The following is an 18,757-nucleotide window of genomic DNA, read 5'->3' on the forward strand; positions in this document are numbered from 1 at the left end:
ATTTATTGACGCATTCACAATCTAGTCATTTTGACCGCTTTTCGGCAATATAGGTATATACTAATTTTCCGTCTTTCTAGTGTTAATAAATTTTTTTTTACCGTTTCAGCATAGTATTTAATATGATATGATATTTCAACATCAGAATTTCCGATTTGAATAATCATTTTTTGATGCGCTTTATTCAAGACAATTCCATCTTTAATCCACATAAATTTCCCACCATTTCCTCGTCAGTTAATTTTTCGTTTTTACGGTATTTTTACGTGGTTTTTCAAATTGCGATATTTTTAATATGATGTAATTACGACACTCGAATTGCAAATCAGACAAATAATTTCTTGACGCTCTCAATTCACGACTATGCAGTCGTAAAACGACATCATTTTCTAATCGGTTTTCTCGCCAATTGTCACAATAGTTGTCTTACTTTCAGCTTAGCGATTTCCACATCTTTTTTAAAATCCGGTATTTTAAATACGATATTATAACTACCGACGTATTCAGATATGAGTACTTAAACTTTCATATTTTGAATACTTTTACTTTACATTTTAGCACTTAAACTTTTATAGAGTATTAATATTTAATATTTACTATTAAGTGATCATTTTATTGCAATACGTCGCACAATAACGATTACGTTGAGTTTTTGCATCACAAAATACATTGTCAATAAAGATGCAAGAAATGTTAGTATGAACCCTGATTTTTCTAGTAGTATTTTTTACCACTAACAAACCTTACCACTAATTTATATTTGTATATTTGAAAATAAAAACCAAACAAAAGAAATATTCAGAAGCAAATTTATTTTTTAATTCTACATATGTATTGTTTTCAGTTTGATTAAAAACTTATTTTTTTAAATTTTATTTCCAATGAGATGTGCAAGGGAGCACACACACAAGAGCAGATCTAGTGCGTTCTTCAGAAGTGGTATCCACTCTTTCAGGACCACCACAAAGGGTGAGATACCGTTGGTCATGTTAATTTGAACGTCTAGTTTCTGCCACACTAGATGGAAGCACCGAGACTCTTATTTGTATGCTAAAGTGCACTAGGAATTTAATTTTGCCGGAAATGCCAAGAGCCAATAAGGCACTCCAGAGATCTTTTACTTAAACACTTATAATACTTTAGAATTAGATTCAGAATACCCTTTTCATAGTAACTTGCCGCCTGTTCCGATAACCAAGAGGTCACAACCGTTTTCACGTCTTCGTCATCGCTGTACTGGTTGGTGACAAAATAATTTTTGAAACATCCAAAAAAAGAAAAATCACTTAGCTCAAGGTCTGGGCTGTATTGAGGGATGGTCCAAAACTACCCAGCCAAAAGAGTCCAATAAAGCTCAGTACTGAGCCCTGGAGAGAGTCATTAACATAGAATAGCAACATTTCCTGTCTGCATGCAAGTAGGAAGCTTCGATAACTTCACAACTCTGTCGTTAATGTATGCAGCAGGCAAGTTTTTTTCCCGACTGAAAACACATCACTGACCTTACCTCATACACGGAGAGAGATTTGTTAAACTTGAACATTTTAAAGACACAGCACTGATAGTACAGTTTACCTACACAGCTGTACGCACGCGTCATTTAGTAGTGTACACAACAAAACGGATTTTATTTAATAAACAGCTCTCGTCTCCCTCTTTCTCTCTCATTATATATATATATATATATATATATATATATATATATATATATATATATATATATATATATATATATATAATATATGTATCCAAAGACGATGGGAGAATAACATGGAAAAACCAAAAGGCCGATACAAATTTTTATAAATTTTTTTATACCGGTCTCGACTATTTTACCTAAACGGACTTGTATCTATTTTTGCAGATACATACCTCGGCGATTTGGATTATCAACTTGTCTTCTTCTTCTTACAACGACACAAGCTACGATTAAAATGACCACTAGGACAACAGCTGCGCACACAGTTGGAACTAAAATGCTGAGACTTCTATATATCATAGGTCTGCGTTCATCGATGCTTAGCGGTGGAGGGACTGTAGCTGAAATTAGAAACGTTTGGTTTAGTTCCAATGATATTGTTTGAAAATGGGACATTTCATTATTTTTGAAATTCATTACCTGTTTACATTATAAAAAGGTCTCTGTTAGTATTATTGCGTTTTTGATCATTATTTAACTTATAACTTAATGTGCAGATCTCTTATTACAATATAAAGTAATCACATGATATTCCTTTATATTGCAGCATTTTATGATCAGGATAATTACTTTTGTTTTGAAACTGCACTCAGAAAAAAGTATAGAAAAAACTACCAAGATATGGTAAAACTAAACGTGTTTTCTGGCTCTACGGAAACACCAAAAATGTGTTAATTTCTGCTGTAGTGCTTTAGTGGAATCTTTTGGTAAAATTAACAATAAATATGGTCTTATTACCATGCTATGTGGTAAAAAAATGAGGTAAGATTTGGTAATTTCCCCCCAAAAGTATTGGACATTTCATTGATTGTTTGTCTATGTAAGCTATAAAGAGTCGATGCTCAGGTGATAGGGCACTGGCATTCCAATGAAGGAACCCAAGTTCGAATCCCAGCAATGGTTGGTAGCAAACGGCTTGCGTCGACTACAATGCTGACATAAAATATCTTCAGTGGTAGACTGATCATGTGTTAGAGTCACCTTGCCATCAGAATAACCAGGTGAGGTTTTCGGGTTTTTTCTTTCCCTGTAATGCGAATAAGGTTAATTCCATCTAAAAGTCCTCCAAGAAGGCAAATTTCCCCCAATACTTGATCCAAGAGTTCCCTTGTCTTCTGGATTAGGTTCAAATTAAAATAAGGCTACTGAGTTTAACATTTGTAGTTCTAAACTGACAATTTGGGTCTGCTGTTCAACGATGGCTATAAAATCTGAAATATGTAAGCTAGAAGCTAATATCTACCAACCTTTTAAACTATAACACTGTGTATTTGCAAATTTGTAAACAGATAAAAGCCTGGACGAAGCTAAATTAAATCAGCAGTTTGACTGTTACGCGTTAGGGCTCTTCTAACATCCAAGATTGTAAGGATAGAGATAGCGGGTTTGAATTCCACCACAACCTGTAAACATCTATCATGCTTATTTATTTATTATATATATATATATTCAGTCTTGTGTGCTCAAAGTTGAGCTTTTAAGTCCTTATCAAGTTGAGGTACAGATAGTGCGATATAGAGGAAGAATTAACTACCATTTATCTAGTGATGCAGGAGATTTGAACCTTATATATAAATACTTTGAATGCTAATTTTGAATTTTTATTAGTCACTCTCTTCAGAGAGGCCAAGCAGATTTGCCATTTCGCCAAAGCCTATGTAAAAAGAAGTTAGCAGGTTCGAATTCCAGCACTACTCTGGATGCGTAACAATAAATGAATAAATTTGATTTTTATATATATATATATATATATATATATATATATATATATATATATATATATATATATATATATATATATATATATATATATATATATATATATATATATATATATATATATATATATATATATATATATATATATATATATGTATATATATATATATATATATATATATATATATATATATATATATATATATATATATATATATATATATATATATATATATATATATACATATATATATATATATATATATATATATATATATACATATATATATATATATAGTCCAAAGAGTCGCTTGTTTCTTATCAATTGATAGAACAAAAATGACAAGATTAAAAATGAGTTCAAACGCATTCAAAAAAAAAAGAAAAAAAAATGCAGGAAAGCACCTCTAGCTGCGTATGATGATATTTAAATAATTCTGTTCTGCTAAAAGTTTTTGGCAATACTTGCGCGACCGGCTGTTAGATATAATGATTTAAAACTTGTATATTTTGTTAAAAAAAATAGATTAAAAATGCTATTAAAAAATTTGCAGCTTTAGGAGCTATTTCAGATCCTCCAGCCTTTAACTTTCTTTTTCGACGATTTCTTATTATGGTGATTGTAAATCTAATATTTTAATTTGATATATTAGGCAGCACTGTAATCATTACTTAAAATGCAAATCTTTAAACATATCAATAGTCAACTAAATTAGACACTGAAAAGCTTTGATGGTTAAGTTTTTATAATCTGTGCAACAGATATCTTATTTAAGTTATTTTAACTTAATAAATTCATGCATTTTAATTTTTTCTGTGTTTACTTAAAAATATATAGACCATAATATATTACAATATCGCATAAATAATTATCAGATCTACTTCTATTTTGCAATTATGAAATATTTGCCTCCTTCCCTTAAAATGCAAAATATTTAATATATTTGTTTTAATAATGAACAGGAACTGTTTATTGGTAAAAAAATTCGTGAAACTGTATACCTATAATTTATTATTTTATATTGTTCTCATTTAGATAGATTGAAAATTACTAAACTAAAACTTATAATAAATATGCATATGCAATTAAATGTCTTTCCATGCATTTAAAATAGTGCTAGTTACTTTGAAGCATTATACTTTCAAAGTGTTCTTTCATAAATGGAATATATATATATTCGAAGGAAGAAAATTATCTATGCTCACTACCACAATGAATTTTAATTAAAAAAAATCTTTTATGTATCGCCTCTTTAAATAAAAATAGAAAAATGTATGTAGACATAAAAATTAAACTAAAACAACCAAGCTAAAAAAAGTTTTCATATAAAAATCTCTTATCAAAGTGCATCCTATCAATATTTCTTACTTATTTTGTAAATGGAAAAGAGTATTTCGGAAAAAAAGGCATAATAACATTTTTTTGAAAAAAAGTGTAATGCATTGAATTTTATGAATAGTTTTAGTAAAATGCTTTTTAAATATTTATACCGTAAAAGAGATCTACTATATTTTAAAAGTGGTAATAGATGTTATTTTTTTCCTTTAAGGAATGAAATATTTGCATTTATTGGTTTATTTACCTTTTTTTTTATAAAAATACAATTAGATAAATGATAATTTGCATGGGATATGGAAAAATGATAAAATTAATTTTTCTCTTAAAGCGAAATTAATATTTTAGAGCACAATTTTTTATTTGCATAAAAATTAGCTCTTATTTAGTGTTTTCTGGGAGTTTGAACAATTTTAACATGATTGAATAAAAATATATTAATTCAGAAACGTTTCATGCTAACTGCAAAAGTATACTGAACATATAAAAAAATGTGAGTGTTCTTATCTTACTGAATAAGAAAAAAATAAAAAACTTATTATGTTGTATTCAGAATTTAGTATCTGTTGTTGTTGTTTTTGCTGCTAATTGCCAAGTCTGCTTGGTGAAACTAAGTGAATTTTAGGATGATGGTGCATTTCTTGTTTTTCAGTGGCGCCATCTATGGCTAAGAATAGGACTTTTGCCACACACATGTATCACAGCCCGTTTATAGGGTGGATCCCTTCATACATCCATTTATTCATCCACAAAAAAAAAAAAAAATCAAAAACTTATTATGTTGCATTCAGAATTTAGTATCTGTTGTTGTTTTTTTTAAATACCAATTACCAAATACCAGCAAGTCTGCTTGGTGAAACTAAGTGAATTTTAGGCTGAGGGTGCAGTTCTTGCTTTTCAGTGGCACCATTTACGGCCAAGAATAGGGCTTTAGCCGCACACATATATCACAGCCCGTTTATAGGATGGATCCCTTCATACATCCATTTATTCGTCCACAAATCGTAATTTAATTTGAACCAGAGAACGTCCAATCTCCAATTCAGTGCCTTCACTTAAATATTCTCTCTTTATTGATTCGCTATGGGAGCATGTAGGACTTTATGAACCGACAGATTTAGCGTGTACTAGTCACCATTTACAAAGTGGAGAGTTTTCGGCCAGCGGGAATCGAACTCAGGACCACTTGGACATGGGCCCAACGCCTTACCAACCAAGCTTTACTGGCACGATCTCTTGAATTCATAAAGAAAAGGTAAAAGAGAAAAGTTTAAAACTTTATAATTAAATGAATATTAAGAAATTTCAGTGAAAAGTAAAGCATTGATCGTTAATTTACATGGCTTATTATTTTCCTTTAAAAAATCCTAGTGTCCGTAAATGCAGTAAATTTTAGCAAACTTAGTAGACGGGATATTAATTTATATGGTCAGTTCTCTTCTTTGGTACAGTAAAAATCCAATGCCCATGATTGTAATGAACTTTAGCAAAAGTAGTTTATGGTTGAACGTTAATTTGTACGGCTCCTGCCTTCTCTGAGAAAGAAAGCCAGGAGAAATGAAGATTCCTAACACACCCTTGTCGGCGAGTACACAGTTTACAATGTTGATTACAGCATGTGGCTACAGTCTTTAACGTCTCATGTTCAATTCCAACAAACCAAAAGAACACCTTTTAAGTAAATCTCACTGCATACGATATGCGTACTTGATTGTTTGGCAATGCAATTTGTAAAAATCCAATGCCCATGATTGTAATGAACTTTAGCAAAAGTAGTTTATGGTTGAACGTTAATTTGTACGGCTCCTGCCTTCTCTGAGAAAGAAAGCCAGGAGAAATGAAGATTCCTAACACACCCTTGTCGGGGAGTACACAGTTTACAATGGTGATTACAGCATGTGGTTACCGTCTTTAACGTCTCATGTTCAATTCCAACAAACCAAAAGAACACCTTTTAAGTAAATCTCACTGCATACGATACGCGTACTTGATTGTTTGGCAATGCAATTTGTTCATGCGTGAGCAAGGCAATCACATACAGCGTAAATACTCCTTGTCTCTCCCTCAATCCACATTAGTGACCACAGACAACAAAGGCGCAAATCTCTCGTTACTCGATAGATGGCAGCACTACTTCATTTCGCCTCGTTCTACAATTTGCCTTGAATAACAAAACAAATTGCTTAAGTCTTAGCAATTGCTTAAGTCTTAGCAACAGTCATCCTGAACTGAATACAACTTTTACCAGTATTGTGTTATTTAATAGTTAGAGGCCTTGTATTAAAAAAAAATACAGATAGACCTGTTTTTATATGGTCATAAACATAATTTTATTATTGCGGTCAGTGCCTGGAACACATTTTTCCTGTGACAGATTGTAAGCTAATCGAGAAATTTTTACAGTGTGCAATTGTGAAATAACCTAATTACAATATTACATATTAGATTAATCGATTTTCCCTTTTGGTGATATAGTAAAAATGATGAATGGATTATAAACAAATTAATAAACTTAAAATAAAAAAGGCCAAGTGACTTATTTTAAAACTTCATAAAAATATGTGTTAAATTATAAATGTTATCGGTAAAAAAAACCCATTTTAGGCAATTTTCTTTAAAACTAAGATTTATAGGACATGTCATATTTATTTCGTGTCATGTGACATTGATGTAATAAAGACAACAATTAATAGATAAAAGACTGTAAATATAAACAATAAACATTTTATAAATATTATGTTACAGAACCTATTTTTTAAATATTATTTTGACTTATAACTTTTTATAACTTCTTTTTATTTCATCAAATCTAATTTTTATTTTCTCAAAAATGTTGATGCAAAAAAGAAATTAAACTTGAACTTTAAGATCTGTCTTAGTGATACTGGGATAGAATTAATTTTCTACTTTCTAGTAAAAATAGAAAATAAAAACAATAACTAATTAATAAATACGTTATAATGAATTTTAGTTTTTCATTTAATGGAATCAAATATGTTTCACGTTCGGTTCACATATAAAAATTGGAGCAGACTTTAATGTAGTACGCATTCATGTACACAATGATATAATATTGGCAATAATTGATAATAAGCAGTAAAATTTAAATAAAAAGCAATATGTATTGTATGAAACCATTTTTATCTTCCAAAGAGTCAAATTATGTTTATATTTCCACGCGAAAATGCACAGTTAATTGAACGAAAAAATAAATGGGCAAAACTGATATTTATGTCACAAGCAATGTGGATAATAGTTATGCATTGTTGTTGTAAAAAATGTCGTAAATAAATTAATAAATAAAAATTAAACATAATAATCATAATTTGATAACTATGGCTTAATGAAATCAATTTTTGTACTTAATAGAATCAAGAATCAAACTATCTATTTTTGTTCCTAAGCGCTTAGTAAGCAGTGAAAACTAAAACTGACATTTATGTGGTATGTATTCATGTAAAACTTGAGAAAAAAAGACAATAAATAGGAAACAATAAGCATTTGATAAGTATGATATAATGAAAATTTTCTTTGCACTGTAAAAAAGTCACTTAACTCCCCTGAAGTTTAGCCCTGTAAAACATTTTGGATCAATTTACAGTATAAAGTACCGGCACTTGGGTGCATCATCAATAAGATTCATTTCAGTGTGAAATCCATTTCAAGCGTAAAATATTTTACCGTAATTTTTACAGAAATATTTATTTAATAAAATAATTCAGTGGTTTTACCGCAATAATTAATGTAAAAGTTACGGAACATCAAAAATTTTGTTCCGCAACATGTTCCGGTAAAAATGGATATAATGGTAAAAAGTACCGGTACGTACGGTAAAAAGTACCTGTGTGTCGGTACTTTTTTTTATCGTAATTTGATCCGTAATATTTCAACAATCATACAATCAAATTACATATTTTCGTTCAAAAACGCTTAGTTTATGTATAAAAATGGTATCAACATTTATGTGGTCTGCATTTATGTCTAATTGTCTCTCGATACGATAAGGATAAAGATAAATAATAAATAAAAAATATTAAAAAATAAAAATTTTCTTCAAAAAAAGGGAAAAAAACGCCTAGTTAATAGGAAATAAAAGAAAAAACTACTAACAATTTTTAAATCTATTTTTCTTCTAATAACTCTATCATAAACCTGCCGTAATAAAGAAGAAAAATGCATGTTTTGCATTATGCTGAGCTAATTTTGCTTTTATCTATATTTGACTTTCGCATCATTGAAAAGAAGACAAAATTAGATGAGCTTAAATTGCATAGTTTCACGACATTAATATTCAAACTCAATTTCTCTAAAAACAGAGGGAATTACTTAATTTAAAGGTATTTCAGAAACTCGGAGTAAGCATATAAATTACCAGACTCTATTCAATTTTACTTTCACGCATGAATTCATTTTCATGCATATCAGTCTTTTAGTCTTTCACTTATTGACTGGTGAATCAATCATTCATACTTCATTCATATTCTGTTCATGGAAGACAGTTTTACAATGGAAGAGAAAATATTTCACTTAAATCGAGCACAAAAGATTTGCCTTTTGTGACTTTGCTTTTAACAGATTAAACGAAATTGAGTTTTAGGGAGGTTATTCTAATGGGAAATATTGATAAAATGCTATTGAATCTGAAATTTAGAATTCAAATATTTTAATTCGTTAAAATAATTTTTGAAATATTATGTGTGATAATTGTGTTATTTAAAGCAATAAAAGTCGTGCAAACATATAACAAAAACTAGTTTCAGATAGAGATATAAATATTTATCTAATATTATAGCAATTTTATGTACATAATAGCAATTTTAATGAACTTTTAATTAATAAAGTGTCTTTGCACACTGAGAAATTTTTTTATGGTCATAACTATCAGAATATGGTATAATTCCTCATGTTTTGGCTCTATTAGAATACTGAAAAGTTCGGAAATGTTTACCGATGCTGTTTGACAAGGACTTTGGTAAAATTAACAGCAAAATTTTAAATATATGCGATAAAATTTGGTAAATGTGGAAACACTTGGTAATTTTATCATGATACCTGAGAGCATATTATCAAAACTATTTTTTCGGTTTAATTAACTTTCTAGTTTTGTATTTTTTACTAAATATGTGGTTATATTTATAAGTAATAAGAATGTGATCTAAAAATATATGGTTCAAATATCGTATATTTTGATTTTATTTACCAGAATTATGGTTTAATTATGGTTCCAATTATGGGTGTGACAAAAGTCAAATTCTTGATCATGGATGGAATGGATGCCACTGGAAAACAAGAGCAATCTCCCCCCCTCTGCCTTAATGGCAGACGATAACAACTACAACATGTTTTTTAACCATAAATGTCATTACCATTCAGCTAGGTAATTTTACCAGAATTTTCTTCTCCATTTGATTACCACAGAATTTGGTATTTTTCTAATTGGCGTGAATTTGAATCCCGCCGGCGAAATTAATGTTAATTTCCATTTCCTTTTGAATAAATCAGTATGGGATGTAGCTAAAGTGGGTTTCGTAGATTAACTATATGATTCAGGTTTACTAGTGCACTCATGTTACCAAGGATAAAAAAATATGCCTCTTTTTTTAAAAAAAATATATACCTTGAAGTTTTATATTGAATATTAAGCTTAACTTAGTAATAATTTATTCATTTAAAATTTAATTATTAAAAGTCAGTCTTGCTGAAAACCAGTACATCAGTAAACGTTTTCTTTGAAATTTAACTAACTTCAAAATAGTATAATATGGACACTTTACTTACCACCATATGCTGTTAATGTAGCAAACACATATTCTGCTTCCGTTGGCCCTGCTTCACTATGTGCGGTCATCAAAATTGTATACCAGGTGGCAGGTGTTAGATCCGTTATGGTTGATGTTTTCTGTTCTGGAACAATATTATTAGAGACCAATATCCATTCTCTTTGTGTATTGGCTTTGTATTGTACTATAAAAAAGTTCACTGGACAAGCTCCTCCAAGCCATGTATTTAGATGGAGTGTTACAGCTGTTGAATTGATGCTGAGCAGAGCATCCCTTTTTGGCGGATTTGGAGCTGAAAGTTAAATGTGTGTATGTCAGTTCTTATATTATTACGTTAACGATTAATTTAATTTAACATTTAATTAAAATACATATTTTAAAAATTAAGTTTATTTTAATTCATAACCAGTGTTGAATAACTGACCTAATTATGCGTTTACTACTATCAATGCTCAACTCCATGGCCTTGTTATTTTGAACCCAACACAAATGACAAGATAACTCTTGGAACAAGCATTGGGACAAATTAGTCTTCGTGGAAAACTTTTTGATGGAACTAATCTGTATTTGCGTTACGAAAAACCACGAAAACTTCCCATCGGTAGCCCGAAAGTAAGGGGACTCTAACCCATAATCCGTCTACCACTGAGGATATTTTTCGTTATCACTGCAACTGATGCGAGCCGGGAGCAGAATTCATATCAACCAGTCACCGTTGGGATTTGAACCTGTTTTACATCATTGGGAGGCCAAAGCGCTATCCTAAGCCACCGTTGCTCTTTAAAAAGCAACTGTCAAGCTTTATATTTATATTTTATTTTGATATTGCTGTTGAACAGCTGATATTTATCAGATCTGTTATTTTGTATTCAACGCCATAGCTTCATATTTTTAAAACTCAATCTAGTTGGCAAGTGAACTCCTGGATCTTAAATTGGAATAAAATCCTTTTCTTTGAGGAATTATTGAGTGAAACTGGCAAAACTCATCTTTCCTAATTGAGTGCATTTCTTAACCAAAATTAAAAATTCATATTCTTACAATCTTTATCAGAAATTAAATAAAAATATATACATTTTAGGATTGAAAAAGTATTTTAGAATGTTTTACAACAAAATAGTGTAGTATAATACGTTTTAGAACAAAGATAATATGGAATATGTTGCGAAACAAAAATATAATAGTAAATATCGTGATTATTAAAAAATATGGAAAATGGCTTTAATTTGCAAAAAAGTTCATAATAAAATTAATTTAAACGTCCCTACTTTTAGTACGTGACCTTACAATCGGGACCATTAATATTCAGGTAAAAAATGCTGCCATTTTGTGGCACATTATTGCTGATGAAGCCAAAGTTAACAACACCAAGACTTCTTTGACTACGGGTGGAAATTAAGAGAAAGTAAATGTTTCAAGTTCCATTTCTGTAATTATATAAATTTTGATGCTATTAATTCTGCCTTTCTCAGTACAGTAAATAATAGCCATTGTATAACTTCTAAATATTTCCCGCAAAAAATAGACTTATAGTTAATATTTACCACAATAGGAAACACATAAAATTATGACATGACAAGTTAAGACTATTTTAGGAGGTTGAGCTTACAGATTTGACGACAATTTTTCCTTACCTGTGCCAGAAGTTTTACCCGCTATCACTTCACTAGGTTTGCCTTTTCCAACGGCATTGTAAGCCACAATGTAAAATTGATAGTGGGAACCGCAATACAAATCCTGAAAAGTGTAACTTGTTTGATGGCCAGGAACTTGCCTCTCCTCCCAAGTTTCATACTCTTTCTTGAAAAATATATAATACCCTAAATAAAGCAAAGTGAAATTTATATTTTTGCAGGGCAAGCAAAATTTATCATGACAATCATGAGTATTAAAGCTTTTGTTTTAAGAGTCCACTGCAAAAAATTCCGGATCAAAATACGGTATAGAGTACCGGCATTTAGGCTGCATCATCCGTAAATATCCATTTTTTAATCGTAAAATACTGTACCGTAATTTTTATAGCAATATTTATTTAATTAGAGTGATTCAGCGCTGAACGGACTGTGTAGTGATCAGGAAGCTGACCTCCCATCAGAAAGGTTCTGAGTTCGAATCCCGGACAAGGCAAGGATGTTCCTTTATTTTCTGTACTATTTGTCCTTACTGTGGGAACAACGTTGGCCCACCTAATATGGTGCCTCTGAAAGAGTGGCCCGCAAATCTGCTGTATACTGATACCTGAATGACGAATGTCAATCAGATAGGATTTGAAAGAAAAGATGCTGACCAGGTGGCCGAGTGGTTAGCGTGCCTGACTGCGGAGCCCATGGGCGCGGGTTCTAATCCTGCTCAGGGCTTAGATGTTTCTTTCTCTCTGTGTTCTATGTCCTTTCTCCTTTGTGTGTGAATGTACCCACCCTATAAACAGGTTTGTGGTTGTGTGACGTGGGCGACGCTGCTCCACCGCCGTGGCCTCGCCACAGGTGAACACTGGGTAACGAGAAGAGAGTAGCAGTTCTGACATTTTCTGAGGCCAATGGGTCTTCGTTCCAAGTGCCCACCATTAAAAAAAAGAAAAGATTGATTCAGTGATTTAACAGTAACTATTACTGGGGTAATCACAGTATAGTAGATGTTTGGTTCCGTAACATTTTCCGGTAAAAATGAATTTTACGGTTGAAAGAACCGCGACCCTGTGAGCCGGTATTTTTTACCATAAATTGATCCGGAATTTGCTATTAGTTCGAAAATTTAGGGATTTGTTTCGTTATATGAAAAACATAATTCTATTTGTTCCTCGTGAAATAAGGAAAAAATATATTTAAAGATGAGTAAAAACGTGTGTCACGATTTAGCTTTATTCTTTTCCTCCAATTGATTTTCAAGTGATATTGAAAGCTTTAAATGCAATTTTATTTCGGCCAATTGTTTTCAACTTCTTAAAGTTATAATCCAAAACTCAAACTAATTTGGAATATGCATACTTTGGATATTTTACTTTCTGTAAGAAATATAAAATTTTGTATTTAATTTTAATAAACAAAGTTTGTAATAAATAATACTAAAATAAATATGTGACTTGAAGTTTGGGAACTATTTTTAAATGCTACAAGGAAAAACTCATAATTACAAATTAATGTATGGATAATTTTATTAGGAGTAAATCAAACATTGCTAGACTTAGCATAATACTTCCTAAGTTAAATTAAATTATATCAAAAATTAAAAGCACCATTTTTTTAAAATTATAAGAAAGTTTTTAAAATGTCTGTCAAAAGAATTGTAAAAAAGTTATGTATCTTTAATAAACAGTAAAAATTCACAAGAATATAAAATTTTTAAAAGTGTGTCTCAAACCGTAGCCACCGAGAAATAAGACAGTTGAGATCACCGAGGTCTATTAGTGAAGGAAAACTTTTCTTACAATTCCTTTCATGCTATGAATTGCAAATAATATTTATTCATAAAAACATCAAATAGTCCTGTATGCTCATTTTATTGAGTTATAATGCGATAAATAATATTTATTTATTCTAATAAAATATTAACTTTCAACACTTAAAAGTATTTAAGTGGCAACAAATTTGCCAAAGGAAATATATTTCATTCACTCAAAAAAGATTTTAACTATTTATTATAGTTCTCTCTTCAATTAAATTTGAGCTATTGCGTTCACTTGAACTTATGTGGGTGACGTCACAAACTTACTGAGAGGCTTTAAATCTCGGAGTTAATACTCAAATTCCGTTTAAATCAATCATTAAACTTTCAATATCTTTCCAGTTATAGGACTATTTTCGTTCTCTATGGAAGACCATTTAAGTTGAACTGTTGAAGTGGTGGCTGATGTTATTGTTAACTGTTATTTATTATAGTTTTTCTCTTCAATTAAATCTGAGTTATTGTGTTCCCTAGAATTTATGTGGGTGACGTCACAAACTTACTGAGAGGCCTTAAATTTCGGAGTTAATACTCAAATTCCGTTTAAATCAATCATTAAACTTTCAATATCTTACCAGTTATAGGACTATTTTCGTTCTCTATGGAAGACCATTTAAGTTGAACTGTTGAAGTGGTGGCTGATGTTATTGTTAAGTTTGGTGATACAGGTGGATCTGAAATACAGAATTAAATCTCTATTGCAAAAGTTATTTTTCTTCTTTCTTAAATACAACTAAGCGTTGTACCGAACAAAAAATATACACTGTATATAATGATAACGAGAAAAATAGTTATTACATTCAGCAGCCCAACTTTGCAGAGTTTCTGAGCGCATTATTTATTTTCGTATACTTACTTTTCTCTCATGTTTTAATAAAAGAAAAAGTTGTCAAAAAATTACCACAGTATTCTAGGACATTTGAAACTTGACAATAAATTTTCATGTCAGACAGAGGAGTCTGAATCTCAATCTTTCTTTCCGTTGAAGGCTGAGAGGTTTTTTATTGGCAACTGAAAAGATCAATGAATGAAGGTTTTAAGTAGTATTAAAACCTTTATCCATTTGAAAGAATCATGGTAAACCAGCTTTGAAGATGATACGTTGACAGTAAATTTTCATGTCAGATAGAGGAGTCTGAATCTTTCTCTCTGTTGAAGGTTGAGAGGCTTTCTATTGGCAACTAAAAAGATCAATGAATGAAGTATTAAAGCCTTTATCTATAAGTAGTATTAAAGCCTTTATCTATTTGAAAGAATCATTATCATTAATTTTTGAAGTTGATAAAAATGAATGAGTGTTTGATTTTGATGAAGCTGTTGTTTTGCTACTTCAAATTTGAAGTGTTTTGCATTTCTAATTAAAAAAAGCTTTTCGAACCACGCCACAAAACATCAAACTCATACTTCCTTATAAAAATCAAAGCACATGCTGATCGATTTATAATATCGGTGCTTTGAGCTGTATTATGGCTCTATTTTAAAATAAGATAAATTGAATCAAGTTTCTATTCTAATTGAGAACTAGGAACTCATAGTTAAGTGGAGGACAGTTTAATTAGCACAATAATATGGTTTGAAATGACACCACTGGTTTAAGCTTTGCATGAAGGTTTGTTTCAGTTTGCTCCAAAATTTCTAGCTCTGAAGTTTCACAGTAAAAAAACTGCTATATCATTTATATATATATATATATATATATATATATATATATATATATATATATATATATATATATATATATATATATATATATATATATATATATATATATATATATATATATATATATATATATATATATATATATATAGACATACATTGTCAGCAATAGGTAATATCTTTTCTTACTAATATATTAATTAATTTAATTTATCACGCTCGGCGAAAGTAGTTGGATAAAATTATTTTTATATATTTGCATTTGGTTCAAAGATATTTCAGGCTTATGTAATTTATATATTTTTAAGCTTTTATATATTATTAACTATTTTAATATATACTCCACTTATATGCTACTACCATATTATATATTAATTAGTTTCATTTATCAGGAGTGAGAGAAAACAATAGAATCACCTCATACATACAGAGAAGTTTTGCCTAATGATAGGTGAAATACCAATTATGTCAGTTTTACTTTCCTTAGTTCCTTTCAAAATTCGGTAAAATAATGAAAAAACATTGAAAATTAAAATGAAACAATTTTTATAAAAGAGCCTCATTATTTTTTTTAAATATCAAACTTTTTTCAAAGATTAGAACTGTTTTAAAAATAAAAGCAAGTAATTGAATTTAAAATTCTTTTTATATTAAAATAAATTATTAAAAAAATTATTTAAAATATCGATTGAGTTCTCTTGCCTTTATTTCAAATATTTTTTAATGTAAAATTATAAATATCTTCTTTTTTTGGAATAATTGTAATACTGAATCGATAATTTTATTTATTTATTTTATTTTAGTTTAGAGTAAGTTCAAGTATTCTAGTTTAAAAAGTTATTCGAGAAGAAATTGAAGTTCGTTGATTACTTCCATTTATGAAAAAAAGTAAGAAATTTAAAATAAATTATCTTAAAGCAGCAGAAATTGCCTATGGGTGTAATAGTTATCGTTATAATAAGATATTTTGAAATGATAATTTCTTTCTATTCTTGTGAATTTCTCTTTCTTCTGATTAATAGATAGAGACAAAATAATTTGCTAGATTAATTATTCTGCTTAAAACTTTCGCTGAGATTAAAATCTTTAAACTTATTTAGGACACAAAATAAATCTTGTAATAGGAGCAATAGAACTAATTCAGCATAACTTAAAATAGTTTAAAATTAAATTTAAATTTAGTAAAAAAATGTACTCTATTATTGTAAATCAATTTTGATTGAAAGGGTAAGCATTAAATCATAAATAGACAGCAAGATTTTAACTTAATGTTTTGAACTTTTATACTCTATAATAATAAAACCGTAAATAATTTTCATTCGATATGAGCTAAGCAAAATTGATGAGAATAAAAAAAACTTGATAAACTTGAGTTATTGAAAAAGGAAAAAAATATGGAATGAAAATATAGCATATTTGATCTTAAAATTTTACATTATAATAAATTTAATTTTTAGATTATAATAAAATTAATTTTAATTATTATATTATTAACACGAATATTTGTAAACCACCAACCTTACAAAACTAACTATCTCAGAAACTTAATTACATAATATTATATAATAGCATTTTAAAACGTTACTAAAACTATTTTAATTACTCTCTTAAACATAGAAATGTCCACTGTTTGGCTATCATTATAAAAATATTTTATGCATGTGCGTTCTTAAAAATTTCAAAAACATTTAAAGTACTTTAAAATTTCTTAACGTAGCTATTACACTGTCATATAAGCTTGTGCTGTTATTAAATGTAACACTTATCTGTTACTGTATAGCACAAAAATATTTTCAAAAACACACAGTCTATTTTTCTCTTTAAAATATCCCTCTCACACATTCCTAAAAATTGAGTACCTTTATAAATATTTCCGTGTCTCATAATCTCTTTAGCCCTTTTTGTTTTATTAATATTTAGAGTTTAAAAAAGGTGTTTAAAATTTTTTTGTATCCAGTTAACTCATAACATTATTCTATTGTTTTTTCCATTTATTTAGATTTAGAATAAGTCATTAGAAATCGTAATAATATTCAAATAGAGTGCTTCGTTTTCTCATTTAATGTAGTTCGCAAAGATTTTCTTAAAAATAGTTTGCCTTTAGTTTCAAATTTTAGGAATAAAATTAAATTTTGATTTCATTTAATCTACATGTGTTAGCATAGTTTACTTTTTTGCAGCATTTCAAACCAAAATAAGCAGTCATGAAAAATATGTAGAGAGCAAGTTAGAGCTTTAAATAAAATTAATGTGCTATTTTTATCAAAGAAATTGTATGCATCATGCTGTGGTTTTAAGCTTCTCTGGTTTTTGCCAGAAAATCGTTCTAGTTATTTTGAATTCATTTATCTATTACCACATTAAAAAAATTTCTTTATATTACATTGAAAAAGACACTTATGGTTGGTTTGAATGTGAATAAATTTGTTCTAAAAAATTTGCAAATAAAAGTTTTTCGAGTTCTTTTAAATTTAATTAACTATTCCAATCATTGATAATTTTCTTATTAATTATTTAAACCAAACCTCCGAATGGCGCTTACGGCTGTGATATTATCGATTAACCAGCCAATTATAATTTACGAAGCTTATTATTTACACACATTTTTATCTCTTAAAACAAACCTCATTATAATTCAAACTTCAGTCAAACATTCTTATATTTAAATAAATTTATTCAAATTTCGACGAAATTCTCAAAGATTAATAACATTTTTCTTCTTAAAATTTTATAGACTATGGTGCTTTCCAGTTATTCAAATATTCAAGGAATTTTATTTTGAGCATACAGATTAATTTAAATTTCTCCGAATATTATCCCAACGAAATTATTCTTAGTTTCAAAAACCAGTCCTGATATCTCGAATAAAAGCTAATGTTATTCTTTTTAACTAGTTATATTCGTCTTAACAAAACAATTTCCGGGAAAACTTCCCCATCATCTAAATGCTATCGCCACAAAAGTTGAGAAACGGTTTACTGAAGATTTAATTATATAACGACAACTTCTTGGTTGAAAGGCACCTAAAAGCATTTATTATTTTTGCCACGACGGCCACAGCTGGTGGTTTGGCGAGGATTAAACTAGAAGCTCCAGGCGTTGATTCTTAATAGAATTTTAGGA

At 29.2% G+C, this 18,757-nt stretch overlaps 1 protein-coding gene across 3 annotated transcripts in view; it reads right to left on the bottom strand.

The window, feature by feature from the left end:
- LOC122269136 (cell adhesion molecule Dscam1) overlaps positions 1 to 18,757 on the bottom strand; it is a 398,009-nt gene that overhangs the window by 17,203 nt on the left and 362,049 nt on the right. For all 3 annotated transcript variants that reach the window (XM_071184626.2, XM_071184624.2, XM_087154005.1), the window contains exons 18-21: positions 14,551 to 14,649; positions 12,169 to 12,354; positions 10,533 to 10,826; positions 1,873 to 2,040 (exon numbers count right to left, since the gene is read on the bottom strand). In XM_071184626.2, coding sequence (XP_071040727.2) covers positions 1,873 to 2,040; positions 10,533 to 10,826; positions 12,169 to 12,354; positions 14,551 to 14,649 — 747 coding nt within the window. The remainder of the gene's footprint in view (positions 1 to 1,872; positions 2,041 to 10,532; positions 10,827 to 12,168; positions 12,355 to 14,550; positions 14,650 to 18,757) is intronic.

This window comes from Parasteatoda tepidariorum, chromosome 10 (genome assembly GCF_982258835.1).
Source record: "Parasteatoda tepidariorum strain Cologne lab strain chromosome 10, Ptep-v5.0, whole genome shotgun sequence".
Classification (NCBI taxonomy): Eukaryota; Metazoa; Arthropoda; class Arachnida; order Araneae; family Theridiidae; genus Parasteatoda; species Parasteatoda tepidariorum.